General features: G+C 53.1%; 1 protein-coding gene across 1 annotated transcript in view; it reads left to right on the top strand.

Moving 5' to 3' along the window:
• Window positions 1–2,550: 2,550 nt before the first annotated feature.
• The window catches only part of PIK3R2 (phosphoinositide-3-kinase regulatory subunit 2), a gene marked incomplete at its 3' end in the record, with an annotated part of 20,303 nt that continues 7,761 nt past the window's right edge, over window positions 2,551–15,092 (top strand). The window contains 5 exon segments of the mRNA XM_014587321.1: window positions 2,551–3,277; window positions 13,612–13,704; window positions 13,966–14,016; window positions 14,105–14,236; window positions 14,332–14,545. Of these exon segments, the coding sequence (XP_014442807.1) occupies window positions 2,956–3,277; window positions 13,612–13,704; window positions 13,966–14,016; window positions 14,105–14,236; window positions 14,332–14,545 (812 nt within the window).

Here is a 15,092-nt window from a genome sequence, read left to right as displayed (position 1 = left end):
GCCCGAAAGCTGGACGCCCAAGCAAATTGCGGGGGCCCCAGTGGAAGCTAGAATGGAGCACCAGGCTGCATCGGGGCCCCGCGGGAATTGGGGGGCTGCGGGGTGGGGGAGGTCTCGGACTCGACACGCCTCGGTGCAGCCCGCCTGGACAGTCGGCTGGGAATGGAGGAACCCCTCCTAGCCGAGATACGGGGCCAAAGCCTCGGCCCCGAATGCAAGGAGGCCTTGCCTGGAATGGGGGCGTCGAACATGAGTGAGGGGCACCCAGGCATTGTGTGGGGCACAATGGGGTGCAGGAGGGTCGGAGGTCGACCTTACTTCCGGTCTCCTGGCTGGACTGCCGGGTCTCCGCAGGCTGGAGCGCACGTCTTCATGAGCGAGCAGGCCCCGCTTCCACTTCCACCGTGGCTTCCACCGCGGAGCCCCCAGCCAGGCCTACCCCGGCCTCCTACCTCTCAGATTCGGGGATCGCTGGTTCCTGGGAGTGCATACTGGGGCATGTGCAAACGTGTGCACCCTAGGGCGCGGGGGTGGGCAGGCGGATCCAGGCGGTTTTATATAGGTGCCCTCTCTGAGCCTCAGTTTCCACCTGTATTCTACAGGTGACAGAGGCCAGGAACCTGCAGCCTCTGTTCTCTGTTTCAACATTTCCTGGCCCTTCCTGTGACAGGGGGATAAAACCCAGACCCTCCACCTGTCACCCGCATGCCCTCCCCAGAGAGAGATGGGGGCAGAGAGGTAGGGGCGAGAAAGCACCCTCTGGGGACAATGGCCATGCCACAGTCCCTGCTCTAATTGAGATTTTGTGCACACGCGCACACACACGTGCCTGGTGTGTTTTTCCAGCCGCCAGATCGGAGGCTCGAACTGTGCTGTCAGCCGTGTGGGATCCAGCTGCCTTAACCACCTTGCCAAGGGCTGGCACCCCCTGGGCTTTCCCACTACCTGGCCTTTGTGAATAGGGTTCCCTCGTGCAAGTTCATGGTCCAACCCTCCTTTTGTCTAAGAATGCACGTCGAGCACCCAGCCTCCTCCTGGGACCTGCAGGGCTGGGACTGTCTGTGGCCCTCTTTGTCCCCCCTTAAGTCCCCCCTGTGCTGGGGCTGGTCCCATCTTGCATAGAAGCCTCCTGCTCTCCCAGTTGCTGTCCCCTCTTCTGGCTACAGTCGGGGCTAAATTGCTTCAAGCTTTTCACTACACCTCCCTCTTCCCACTTGACACCTTTTTGTGGGCCCCCACTGAGCCAGGCTGGAGACACACCCCCACCCGTTTGCTCCTCCCCTGGAGGGTCCTATGCTTGGATAGACCCAGCCTCCAGGCAAGGGCTGGAACCCCTGCAGGGACCTTGTACCCTAACCGGCTGCTTCTGCCCCCTCCTCTCCTCCCAGCTGGCCTGACCCCTCCTGGGGGCTCCCCAGTCACATCCCACTGCTGTGGGTCTAGCTGCCTGGCCCTGGCTAGCTGCTTCTTCACTTCAATCCGGACCTTGGAGTTGGGTGGGTCACGGTTTGGGTCCTGGCTTCTTCCTGAGTTATGAAGAGCGCCTTTCTCTACCAGGGGGACCCAGAGAAGGTTCTTGGAAATTCTGTTGCCGATAGCCACCAGGGAAGGCTGTTAGTACACCCATTTTTTTTAAAAGAGATTTTTGTGGGACCAGTGGGTGGCGTGGTGGTTAAGGCGCTGGACACTCCCACATGGCTGACTATGGTTCGAGTCCCGGACCTGATGGCTTGCTTTCTTACTTTCTCTCTCTCTGTCGCTCTTTGGCCAAAATTAAAATAAATTAATTAATAAATAAAATTAATTAATTCTTTAAAAATAAAAAGAGAGAGAGAGAGAGATTTTTGCGATGGGCGCATGAGAGAGTGAGAAAGAGAGAAATCACTCCCCAGGGGGGATGGCCACAGTGTAATCCCTTCTCCTCCATTCTCCTCTCGGGATTCTGGGCACACACGCACACGCATTCAGTGTAATTTTCTTTCTTTCTTTCTTTAAGAATTATTTATTTGGAAGGGCCAACAGGTGGTGTGGTGGTTAAGGGCGCTGGACTCCCACGTGGCCAACCGCCATGGTTCGAGTCCTGGACCCGGCGGCTTGCTTTTTCACCACTCCTCACTCTGTCCCTCTGGTCAAATTAAATAAATAAAGTTAAATAAAATAATTCTAAAAAAAAAGAAAGAAAGAAAGAATTATCTACATGAGGGACCAACAGATGGCATAATGGTTACGTCGCTGGACTCCCACGTAGTCAACTGTGGTTTGAGTCCTGGACCCGGCGCCTTCAAACTCACGCCGGGCGCGTGTGCGTGTGTGCCCAAGATCCCGAGAGGAGAATGGAGGAGAAGGGATTGCGGCGTGGCCATCCCCCCTGGGGAGGAGATTTCCTGCTTTCTGTCTCTGTCTCTCTGTCTCTCCAGCAAGCGCACACTCCCTAGAGGCCTGGGGAAAGGGCAGAGACTAGGGGGGACCAGTCTGGGATTCGGGTCCAGCCCCGTGTTGGGCTCCGGGCCATCCATCCGGCTCATACTGTCTTTTGTCCCTTTGCAGGTCAGAGTCCTCAATCGAGCATGGTGACAGCTGTGTCCTCGGCTCCCCCGTCTGGCGCAGCCGCAAGAGCCGCCAGCCTCGGGTGCCGATGGCCCGCCTCGTGAGTGAGTGAGTGAGCAGCCTGTCTCCACCCCCACCCCGCCAACCGATGGGGGACCCAGTGACCCGGTGACCCGAGACCACCACCCCTATCTGCAGTTGACGGATGAGGCACAGGAAGGTGGCCCTGCTTCGGGTTGTGGAATACGATGTTAAACAAGGCATGAGCGACCCCTGGGGTCGCCTGTGACTTCAAGAGAGAAAGATCCCAGCGCCCCAGAGGACCCCGTGGACACTCCCAGCCCCTCACCCCGGCCAATGGGGCTCCACGCAGCTGCCTGACCATCCAGACCCCACCACACAGGGGCCATGGCGGGCGCTGAGGGCTTCCAGTACCGGGCGCTGTACCCATTCCGCCGGGAGCGACCGGAGGACCTGGAACTGCTTCCCGGGGATGTGCTGGTGGTGACCCGGGCGGCCCTGCAGGCCCTGGGGGTGGCCGAGGGTGGCGAACGCTGCCCACAGAGCGTGGGTTGGATACCCGGCTTCAATGAACGCACGCGACAGCGAGGAGACTTCCCTGGCACCTACGTGGAATTCCTGGGGCCTGTGGCCCTGGCCCGGCCTGGCCCTCGTCCACGAGGGCCCCGACCGCTGCCCGCCAGGCCCCGAGATGGGCCCCCTGAGCCAGGTGAGCCCCAAGCAGGCCTTCTGAAAAAGGGGGTGTCTCCTCTTCATGGGAGCCTCTCCCCAGGGAGGAAGGAATAAGGACATACAGTCATTTGACAAACCTTGACCTTGGGACCAGCAGTTAGCGTCATGGCTATGTCGCTGGACTCCCACGTAGTCGACCGCAGTTCGAGTCCCAGACCCGGTGGCTTAAACTCACGCCGGGCGCATGTGCGTGCGTGCCCAAGATCCCGAGAGGAAAATGGAGGAGAAGGGATTGCAGCGTGGCCATCCCCCCTGGGGGGGTGATTTCTTGCTTTCTGTCTCTCTGTCTCTTTCTGTCTGTCTGGCCCTAAAGCAAAAGAAAAAAAAAAAAAAAAAACACCAAAAATCTCTCAAAAAAAAAAAGAGAAAGGAGCCTCCAAACCATGGGCCAGGTGGCATGGTGGTGAAGGCCTTCAAAAATCCCACATGGCTGACTGTAGTTTGAGTCCTGGACCTGGCACCTTGAATATCACCCCAGGCGCGTGTGCGTGCGTGCCCAAAATCCCAGGAGGAGATTGGAGAAGAAAAAATCTCCAGTGTCAGCAGATGATGTGGTGGTTAAGGCACGAGCCTCCTACATGACCATCCACGGTTCAAGTCCCAGACCTGGAGGTTTGTGTTTTTCAATTTCCCTCTCCCCTCTGTCTCTGGTGAATTAAAATAACAATCATAAATAACATGAGATAATTCTTTTATTTCTTTTTTCAGAGAGTCGTTTGCTCTAGGGCATGTGCGGTCACTGGAGAGACAGAGAGACAGAGAGTGAGAAATCACCCCCCCCAGGGGGGATGGCCACGCCGCAATCCCTTCTCCTCCATTCTCCTCTCGGGATCTTGGGCACGCACGCACACGCGCCTGGCGTGAGTTTAAGCCACCGAATCCGGGACTCGAACCACAGTCGACTACGTGGGAGTCCAGCAATGTAACCCTTGCACCCGATTAATAATTCTTTAAGGAAAACAGCCCCTCAGCGACCCCACTTCCCCGGGTAAATACTGAAGGGCGGTCGGGGACGGAGGACATTGAGACGGCAGGGGCATGCAGGTTCCAGGGAAACTGAGGCCCAGGTTGTAGGAAGGAGGCCCAGGCCCAGGGTGCTGAGTGCCTGGTCTGCTCTGACCCTCCCGAGTAGCCTGGGAGACCCCGTGCACAGACTTAGAGACCAGAGTTCAAGGAGAATGAAAGACCCCCCTCAGGGGTGAGTGCCTGGTGCCCCGGGAGGTTCCATGAACTGCTTTGCACCAGGGAGACATAGGCCAGACAGGATCGGGTCAGAGCTCCCCAGCACGGGGTAGCACCAGGGCACTGAAGCAGGGTTGCTGGCTCAGGCCTCGGAGCATCTGGTGTCCCCAGGGCCCGGGTCTGTGTCCCGCCTCAGCCCGAGGAACAGGAGGCAGCCCCATCCGGGCTCCCAGCCAGAGTCTGCCTCTCCCCCTGGTAACAACCGCCTCCCTCTGCCTGGCCCCCGTCCAGCCACCGTCCGTATCCCCACGTGAGACGGGGCGGCTCTCCACCTCCACCCTCCAGACCTTCCAGGAGTGTGCAACTCTGGCCAAGGCCTGCCCCTTCCAGGCCTCAGTTTCCCCATTCGCACCTGTAGGCCCTGGTAGTCTGGGGTGCTGGGACCACCCAAGAATGAATGTCGTGGGGTCAGCAGTGGCATGGTGGTTGAGGGCGCTGGACTTCCATGTGGCCAACTGCGGTTCGAGTCCTGGACCTGACAGCTTGCTCTCTCACTTTCCCTTTCTATTTTGCTCACTCACTCGCTCTCGCTCTGTCCCTCTCTAGTCAAAATGAAGTTTTTTTTGTTTTTGTTTTTTTTTTTGAGAGGGTTTTTTTTTTTTTTTTCACTATAGGGCGCGTGCGCTCGCCAGACAGACAGAGACATAGAGACAGAAAGCGAGAAATAACCCCCCAGGGGGGATGGTCACGCCGCAATCCCTTCTCGAGTCCAGCGACATAGCCGTTACGCTAACTGCTGGTTCCCTCAAAATGAAGTTTTTTAAAAACTTGGTTTACAGAACCAGCAGTTAGCGTAACGGCTATGTCACTGGACTCCCATGTAGTCGACAGCAGTTTGAGTCTCAGACCCGGTGGCTTAAACTCACACCGGGCGCGTGTGCGTGCGTGCCCAAGATCCCGAGAGGAGAATGGAGGAGAAGGGATTGCAGCGTGGCCATCCCCCTTCGGGGGGAGATTTCTCTCTTTCTGTGTCTCTGTCTCTCTCTCTCTTTCTGGCAAGAGCATGCACCCTATAGCAAAAACCTCTCCAAAAAACAAACAAACAAAAAACTTAATTAAAAAAAAAAATGAGGGACCAGCAGTTGGCGTCATGGCTATGTCGCTGGACTCCCATGTAGTCGACTGCAGTTCGCGTCCCGGACCCAGTGGCTTAAACTCACGCCGGGCTCATGTGCGTGCGTGCCCAAGATCCCGAGAGGAGAATGGAGGAGAAGAGATTGCGGCGTGGCCATCCCCCCTGGGGGGGTAATTTCTTGCTTTCTGTCTCTCTGTCTCTCTGTCTGTCTGGCGAGCGCACACGCTCTATAGCAAAAATCTCTCAAAAAAAAAAAAACAAAAAAAAGAGTGTCCCTAGGCCAACTACAATTGCCTTCTCTGAATTCTAAGCAGGGAGCTCAAAGCAGAGCCCTCGTGTATCCCAGGCCCCCACCGGGCTGTGCATCCCCAGGGAAGGGGCTGTCCTTCTCTGAGCCCGAGTTCCACAGGCTGAAGCCTGTTCTGATGGGAGCTCTCTCTCCCCATTTTGCAAACTGGTCACCGTGCATTTCAGGGTTGAGTTTTCTGAACCGCAACCCCTGTACGCCCCACGGCAGGTAAGGCAATGCGACCTCCTTAGCCCTTGTCCTTTGGAACATTTTTATCTGGCATTTTTCATGCAGCTGGGTCTTTCTCCAGCCCCAGGCGCCACCTGGCCCATCTCGCCGGGAGGCCCTGCAGGTTCCAACTTGCCACAAGTATGAGCCAGGGCGTCCCTGCCCAGGGCCAGAGCCCTGTCACATGGTGGCCGGGAGCTGGAGAATTTCATGGCTGGGAGGGGCTGGGGCTGAGCCCAGGAAGCCCCAGGCTCCCACTGAGAGTTCATCTGCTTCTTTTCTTTTCTTTCTTTTTTTTTTTTTTTAAAGAATTACTTTATTTAACTTTATGTATTTATTTTGTTTTGACCAGAGAGGGACACAGTGTGTATGAGAGAGAGAGGGAAAATAAAAAAAAGGAAGCCACCAGGTCCGGGACTCGAACTGTGGTCAGTCATGCGGGAGTTCAGTGCCCTCAACCAGCATGTCACCTGCTAGCCCTCTTTAAAAAAAAAAAAAAAATTATTTATTATTATTCTATTTGACCAGAGACAGAGAGACGGGGAGACTGAGAAAGGAAACTGCCAGGTCCAAGACTTGAACCACAGTTGGCCGTGTGGGCTTCCAGCACCTTAACTACCACGCCACTTGGGGCCGGCAGGTGGTATGGTGGCTAAAGGCGCTGGATTCCCACGTGGCCCATGTGGTTCGAGTTCCAGATCTGGCAGCTTGCTTTCTTTCTCTGTCCTTGTCTGGTCAAACTTAAATAAGTAAATAAATAAAGAAAGTTAGATAAAATAATTCTTTAAAAAACTACCATGCTGGGACCAGCAGCTGGCATGGCGGTGAAGGCGCTGGACACTCCCACGTGGCCGACCAGGGTTCGAGTCCTCATTCTGGGGGCTTGCTTTCTCACTTCCTTTCTTTCTCGCTCTCAACCTCTGTCTCTCTCTGGTCAAATTAAAAAATTAAATGAATGAAATAAAAGGCATTCCAAAAGGCAAAGAAGAGCTGAAATTATTTCTGTTTGCAGATGACATTTACTGCATAAATAGGAGACCCAATAGTATTCACAAAAAAACTTCTAGAAGTAATAAAAACATACAGTAAAGTGGCAGGATACAAAATTAGCTTATAAAAATATATAGCATTTCTATATACAAACAACAAGCAGACAGACAAACTGAAGAAAGTAATTCCATTTACCATAGCCACAAGAAGTACAAGATACCTAGGAATAAAACTAACCAAAGATATTAAGGACCTCTATAAGGAAAACTACAAAAATACTGTAGAGTGCATGCACTTGCTAGAGACAGAGCAAATCAGAGTGAGGGAAATTGAGAAATCATCCCCCCAGGGAATGGCCACGCTGTATTCCCTTCTCCTCCATTCTCCTCTCCGGGTTTTGGACATGCACACACACACACCCAGTGTGAGTTTTAAGCCACCGGGTCCAGGATTCAAACCACGATAGGCCATGTGAGAGTTCAGTGCCTTAACCACTGCACCACACCTGCTGACTCCAAGGTTTCAATGATTTATTTATTTGTTTGTTTGTTTATTTATTTAAAGAGGTTTTTGCTATAGGGCACATGCACTCACCAGATAGACAGAGAGAGACAGAGAGACAGAAAGCAAGAAATCACCCCCCAGGGGGGATGGCCACGCCGCAATCCCTTCTCCTCCATTCTCCTCTCAGGATCTTGGGCACGCATGCACACGCGCCCGGCGTGAGTTTAAGCCACCGGGCCGGGGACTCGAACCATGGTCGACTACATTGGAGTCCAGGGACATAACCATTATGCTAATAACTATTCGTCCCTTTATTTAATTTTTTGTAATTATTTAATTATTTATTCATTCAATTTGACCAGAAAGAGAGAGAGAGAAAGTGAGAAAGCAAGCTACCAGGTCCGGGACTCGAACCATGGTCAGCCATGTGGGTGTGTCCTGCACCTTAACCACCACACTACCTATTGGTCCCTCTTTATTTAATTTTTTTTTTTTGGAGAGGTTTTCACTATAGGGCATGTGCGCTCGCCAGACAGACAGAGAGAGACATAGAGACAGAAAGCAAGAAATCACCCCCCAGGGGGGATGGCCACGCCGCAATCCCTTCTCCTCTTTTGGGATCTTGGGCACGCACACACACGCGCCCGGTGTGAATTTTAAGCCACTAGGTCCGGGATTTGAACCGCGGTCAACTACATGGGAGTCCAGAGACATAGCCATTATGGTAACTGCTGGTTCCAATAAAATAATTCTTTAAAAAATAAATATTAAACTTATAGCTTACTAGGTATGTTTTTATTTTATTTATTTTTTCTTTCTTTTTTTCTTGAGAGGTTTTTGCTATAGGGTGCATGCACTCTCCAGAAAGACAGAGACAGAGAGACAGAAAGCGAGAAATCACCCCCAGGGGGGATGGCCACGCCGCAATCCCTTCTCCTCTGTTTTCCTTTCGGGATCTTGGGCACGCACGCACACGTGTCCGGCCTGAGTTTAAGCCACCAGGTCTGGGATTGGAACCAAGGTCGACTACATGGGAGTCCAGCGACATAGCCGTTATGCCAGCTGCTGCTAGTCCCTTCAGTCTTCCTTTTTGTCTTCACGCAGACTTCTCTTCTTGAAGTTTCTTTTTTGTTGTTGTTTTAGAGATTTTTTTGCTATAGGGTGTCTGTGCTTGCCAGAGAGACAGAAAGCAAGAAATCACCCCCAGAGGGGACGACTAGGCTGCAATCCCTTCTCCTCCATTCTCTTTTGGGATCTTGGGCATGTGTGTCCATGTGCCCAGCGTGAAATTCAAGCTGCCGGGGTCCAGGACTCGAACTGTGGTCGACCACATGAGAGTCCAGTGCCTTACCTTCTGTGCCACCTCCCGGCCCCATGTTGTTTAATTTGCTCTAGGACACGCACGTGCACTTAGAGGGATGGGAGGAGGGACAGTGAGAAATCACACCACAATCTCTTCTCCTCTTGGGATTTTGGGCACACACGCACACACACCCCGTGTGTCCAGGACTTAAACTGCATAGCTGGACATAGGAGATTCAGCTACTCCAACCACCATACCACTGGCTGGCAGGTGGCGTGGTGGTGGAGGGCGCTGGACTCCCACATGGCTGACCACGGTTCAAGTCCCAGACCTGGCGGCCTGCTTTCTCCCTTTCCCTCCCTCTCTTTGGCCTGCTCTCTCTCTCTCTCTCTCTCACTCAATCTGTCCCTTTCTGGTCACTTTTAAATAAATGAATGAATACATAAATAAAGTTAATTCTTTAAAAAAAAAAAAAAGGTTTAAATTTAGGGGACCAGCATATGGCACAATGGTTGCATCGCTGGACTCCCACATAAGCGACCTCGGTTCATGTCCCGGACTCGGCAGCTTAAAACTCACGCCAGGCTTGTGGACATGCATGCCCAAAATTCTGGGGACCAGCAGTTAGCGTAATGGCTATGTCGCTGGACTCCCACGTAGTCGACCGCGGTTCGCGTCCCGGTCCCGGTGGCTTAAACTCACTCCGGGCATGTGTGCATGCGTGCCCAAGATCCCGAGAGGAGAATGGAGGAGAAGGGATTGTGGCATGGCCATCCCCCCTGGGGGGTGATTTCTCGCTTTCTGTCTCTCTGTCTCTCTCTGTGTGTCTGGTGAGCGCACGTGCCCTATAGCAAAAACCTCTCCAAAAAAAGAAATTCTGGAGGCTGTCAAGTGGTGTGGTGGATAAAGGCGCTGAACTCCCACATGGCTGACCATGGTTCGAATCTTGGACCTAGTGGCTTTTTTTCTCGCGTTCACCTCTCTCTCTGTGTCCTTCTGGCCAAATTAAAAAAGAAAATGAATGAATAAATAAAATCACATAAGTAATTTAAAAATAAAATTCTGAGAGGAGAGTGTAGGAGAGGGGATTGTGGCATGGCCATCCCCCCTGGGGGGTGATTTCTTGCTTTCTATCTCTCTGTCTCTCCGGCGAGCACATGCACCCTCTAACAAAAACCTCTCTCTTAAAAAATAAATAAATAAATAAAACGATTTTTAAATTTAGGGGCCAGCATGATGTAGCAATGGTGGTTAAGGCACTAGACTCTCACATTACCAACTTTGGTTTAAGTCCCAGACTGGTGGCTTGAAAAATCACACCGAGTAAGTATGCACGTGCGCCCAAAATCCCAAGAGACGAATGGAGAAGGGATTGTGACATGGCCATCTCCTGGCTGGTGATTTCTCACTTTCCCTCTTGGGCAAGCACATATGCCCAATGGCCAAAATCTTTCTTTTTTTAAAATTGTTTTAGAGGTTTTTGCTACAGGGCGCGTGCATTTGCCAGAAAGACAGAGAGAGAGAGAGAGACAGAAAGCGAGAAATCACCCCCCAGGGGGGATGGCCACGCCGCAATCCCTCCTCCTCCATTCTCCTCTCGGGATCTTGGGCACGCACACACACGCGCCCGGCGTGAGTTTTAAGCCACCGGGTCCGGGACACGAACCACGGTCGACTACGTGGGAGTCCACTTGACTCCCCCCTAGGGGGTGATTTTTCGCTTTCTGTCTCTATGTCTCTCTCTGTCTGTCTGGCGAGCGCACGCGCCCTATAGCAAAAACCTCTCCAAAAAAAAAAAAAAAAAAAGAGTACCCAAATAATTGTTCACTGCATGCATGGGCAACCTCCTGGATACAGTTGGGGAGAGGGGTTGCAGCACCCGAGACCTCAGGCAGCCCTGCCCTCAGGCTTTGCTGGGCTCATCCCTTGAAGCGGCCCTCACAGCCAGTTCTCCCAAGCTGGAGTCGCATGCCGGTAGGTCTAGAGTTCTGTAATCTCCGAAACAGACCCACTTTTGTGGCTCTACTGGACAGTGTCCTGGTAAGGACTTTGCAGTAGCTCAGTCCTGCCTGGGCCCCCGCAAGCTGTCTGTGACTTCCTTGGAGATCTAAGACGAGGCCACCATGGCTTGGCAGCCCTCAGTCTCTGTGCAGTTATACAATGATCAGCACCTGGATGCTGCCAAAGCCTTGCTTTTCCACCCTTCAGGGCTCAGCTCTGAGCCCTGAGCTTGGGCAGCTAAGGAATGCCACACAGAGATAAGAGAGCCAGCCTAGGTTCGAGGTCCTGAGGGTGCCCTTCTGGAAACGGAGCCCTGGAGGTTCTGCTCTGGGGCTGTCTTGGCAGGGGGCAGCCTTGAAGCTCTCTGAAATGCCTTCAGGGCTTTTCCCACATAGTCTAGAATAGTTCCTGGCCGTCTATCTATGGTAATCGTTTAAGTTAAGGATCTCTTAGACATGTCCTCCGTTTGCTATCCTAAACACACCATTTCATTCAGTTTTTTTTTTTTTTTAAAAGAGGTTTTTGCCTTGGGGCCAGCAAGTGGAATGTTGGTTAAGGGTGGTGAGTTCCCACATGGCCAACTGGTTTGACCTGGCAGCTTGCTTTCTCTCTCTCTCTCTAGTCAAATTTAAATAAATAAATAAACAAACTTAAATAAAATAATTCTTTAAACAAAAAAAGAAAAGGATGGGACCAGTAGGCGGCATAATGGCTACATCTCTGGACTCTCCTGTAGTCGACCGCGGTTCGAGGAATGTTGGTTAAGGGTGGTGAGTTCCCACATGGCCAACTGGTTTGACCTGGCAGCTTGCTTTCTCTCTCTCTCTCTAGACAAATTTAAATAAATAAATAAACAAACTTAAATAAAATAATTCTTTAAACAAAAAAAGAAAAGGATGGGACCAGTAGGCGGCATAATGGCTACATCTCTGGACTCTCCTGTAGTCGACCGCGGTTCGAGTCCTGGACCCGGTGGCTTGAACTCCCACTGGGCACGTGGGCATGCGTGCCCAAGATCCCGAGAGGAGAATGGAGGAGAGGGGATTGCGGTGTGGCCATCCCCCCGCCAGGGGGTGATTTCTCGCTTTCTGTCTCTCTCTCTCTCGCTCTGTCTTTCTGGTGGATGAGCACACATGCCCTATAGCAAAAAGCTCTCCCCCCAAAAAAGAAAAGAAAAAAGAAAAGTTTTTTTGTCTTAGAGTGTGTGTGCTTGCCAGAAAGAGAGACCCAGAGACAGTGAGAGTGAAAGTGAGAAATAATCCCCCAGGGGGGATGGCCACCCTACAGTCCTTTCTCCTCTATTTACTTCCCAGGATTTTGGGCACACACACATATGCACCTGGCATGAATTTCAAGCCACCACGTCTGGGACTCAAACCATGTTTGGCCACGTGGAAGTCCAATGACGTAACCACTATGTCATTTGCTGGCGTCACCATTTCATTCTTTTAGGGTTTTGCCAGAGGATGCATGCCCTTGCTGGAGAGAATGAAACAGAGATCACTCCCTGGGGGAGGGTGGCCATGCCACCATTCCTTCTGCATTCTCCTGGGGTTTGGAGTGCCCACGCATGCGCACACACACACACACACACACACACACACACACACCCAGCGTCACTTTCAAGCTGACAGCCATGCAGGAGGTCGAGCGCCCTAACCACTACACATCACTACCCTCTGCCATTTTATTTTTTACGAGGCCAGCCTGAATATTTTCAAAATTCTAACTTTCTGGGGGACCAGCAGTTGGCGTAGTGGCCATGTCGCTGGACTCCCATGTAGTCGACCGCGGTTCGCGTCCCGGACCCGGTGGTTTAAAACTCACGCCGGATGCGTGTGCGTGTGTGCCCAAGATCCCGAGAGGAGAATGGAGGAGAAGGTGTGGCCATCCGGTGATTTCTTGCTTTCTGTCTCTCTCTGTCTTTCTGGCAAGTGCACGTGCCCTATAGCAAAAACCTCTTAAAAAAAAAAAAAAAAAAATTCTTTGTTTTTTGGATATTTTTCTTTTTAATTTGCCATAGAGTGTGTGTATTCGCCAAAGAGAGAATAAAAATCACCTCCCATGAGGGATGATCATGCCATAGTCTCTTTTCTTTTTTCTTTTTTCTTTTATTTTTGTTTTTTGGAGAGGTTTTTGCTATAGGGCACATGTGCTCGCCAGAAAGACAGAGAGAGACAGAAAGAGACAGATCACCCCCCCGGGGGGGATGGCCATGCCACAATCCCTTCTGCTCCATTCTCCTCTCGGGATCTTGGGCATGCACGCACACGCAACTGGCGTGAGTTTAAGCCACCGGGTCCGGGTCTTGAACTATGGTCGACTACCTGGGAGTCCAGCGACATAGCCATTATACCAACTGCTGATCCCTATTTAACTTTATTTATATATTTTTATTTGACCAGAAAAGGATAGAGTGAGAGAGAGAGAAAGCGAGAAAAGAAGCTGCCAGGTCCAGGACTTGAACCACGGTTGGCCATATGGGAGTCCAGCGCCCTTAACCACCATGCCACCTGCCAGTCCCCCAACAGAGGCTTTTGAGGGGACACGTTTGAGCCCCTCCGGTCAAGGTCTCTGCTCTCCCTGGGTTGGTGGTCTTGATGTTAGATGCTTGCTAACAAAGAGAGGGGCTGGGGTCCTTCCAGAGACCCCCACCAACACGCCACCCTGTCCTACCAGGCCCTACCCTCCCCGACCTGGCGGAGCAGTTCTGCCCACCGGATGCGGCACCCCCTCTTCTGGTGAAGTTGGTGGAGGCCATGGAGCGGACGGGTGAGCTTCCCCGTGTCTGTATTCCCTGCGTTCTGCTTGTCTTCGTCTGCAAAGGCCAAGGCTCAGCTTGGAGGCTGCAGACCTCCTTGTGGAGTAGGGAAGGAGTGATTCCCCCGGGGGAAAAGGGACCTTTCCCTCCACATTAACTCTGAGCTCCAAAGCTAGACCATGGGGGAGTCAAAGAGCCACCCCAATCCCACAAGGGAACTTGGGATCAGAACTCACTGAGATCAGAACTCACTTGTCCCGCCTTGTCCCCAGGGCTGGACAGCGAATCGCACTACAGGCCGGAGCTGCCCGCCCCGCGGACAGGTGAGGGAGAGACTTGATGGGCAGGGGTTGGGAGGAGCCAGCCTGTAGGGGTTGCAGGTGGTGGGACGTGTGCGCTCTCACCCCCCAGATTGGTCCCTGAGCGACGTGGATCAGTGGGACGCGGCAGCTCTATCCGATGGCATTAAGAGTTTCCTAATGGCGCTCCCTGCACCCCTCGTGACGCCCGAAGCAGCGGCTGAGGCGCACCGGGCTCTCCGAGGTGAGCCTGGTGGGGAGCCCGGGATGCAGAGGGGACCTGCGGTGGGTGGGCAGATGCCGGCTCGGGCTTACCCTGCCCTGGCCATCTGTCTGCAGAGGCTGCAGGACCCGTGGGGCCGGCGCTGGAGCCCCCAACGCTGCCGCTGCACCGAGCACTCACGCTGCGCTTCCTACTCCAGCACTTGGTCCGGGTGGCCCGCCGGGCCCCAGCTTCGGGCCCCGCGGTCCGAGCTCTGGGTGCCACCTTTGGGCCGCTGCTGCTACGCACGCCGCCACCGCCCTCGCCACCGCCAGGGGGCGCGCCCGACGGGTGAGATGGGCTTCCCACAGGGGGCGGGGCCTTGACTTGCTGTGGAAGGGGCGGAGCTGAGTGCAACCCAAGGGGGTGGAGTTTTCATTGACATGGGTGGAGCTTGGCACAGATACAAAAAGGGGCGGGACTGAACTGGAGCCAAGAGGGGTGGATCTTGGTTGGGGACAGGACGATTGGGCAGGGTGGGCGTGGCATGCTGTGAAAGGGGAGGGGCTATGTCTGCAAAAAGGGGCGGAGTTTTTACTTGCGTGTGGGTGGGGCTTGGCTGCACAGGGCAAAGTGTAGGCCAAAAACTTGGGTGAACTTGTGAGAAAGCCCAATTTTGTGTTGAACAAGATGAATAAAGAAAAGGAATCAGTGGGACTAGCAGGTGGCGTGCGTGGTGCTTAAAACACTGGATTACACCATGGATGGCTGGTCTGAGCCTGTACCTGGTCGCTTGCTTTCTCTGTCTTTGTCCTCTCTCTCTCTCTCTCTCTCTCTGTCTCTTTTTCTTTCTTTCTTTCTTTCTTTCTTTCTTTTTTTTTTTTTTTTGGAGAGGTTT

This window comes from Tupaia chinensis, unplaced genomic scaffold (genome assembly GCF_000334495.1).
Source record: "Tupaia chinensis unplaced genomic scaffold, TupChi_1.0 Scaffold000201_1, whole genome shotgun sequence".
Lineage (NCBI taxonomy): Eukaryota > Metazoa > Chordata > Mammalia > Scandentia > Tupaiidae > Tupaia > Tupaia belangeri.
Note: the sequence above shows the minus strand (reverse complement) of the source record. Positions and strands in the feature narration are given on the sequence as shown.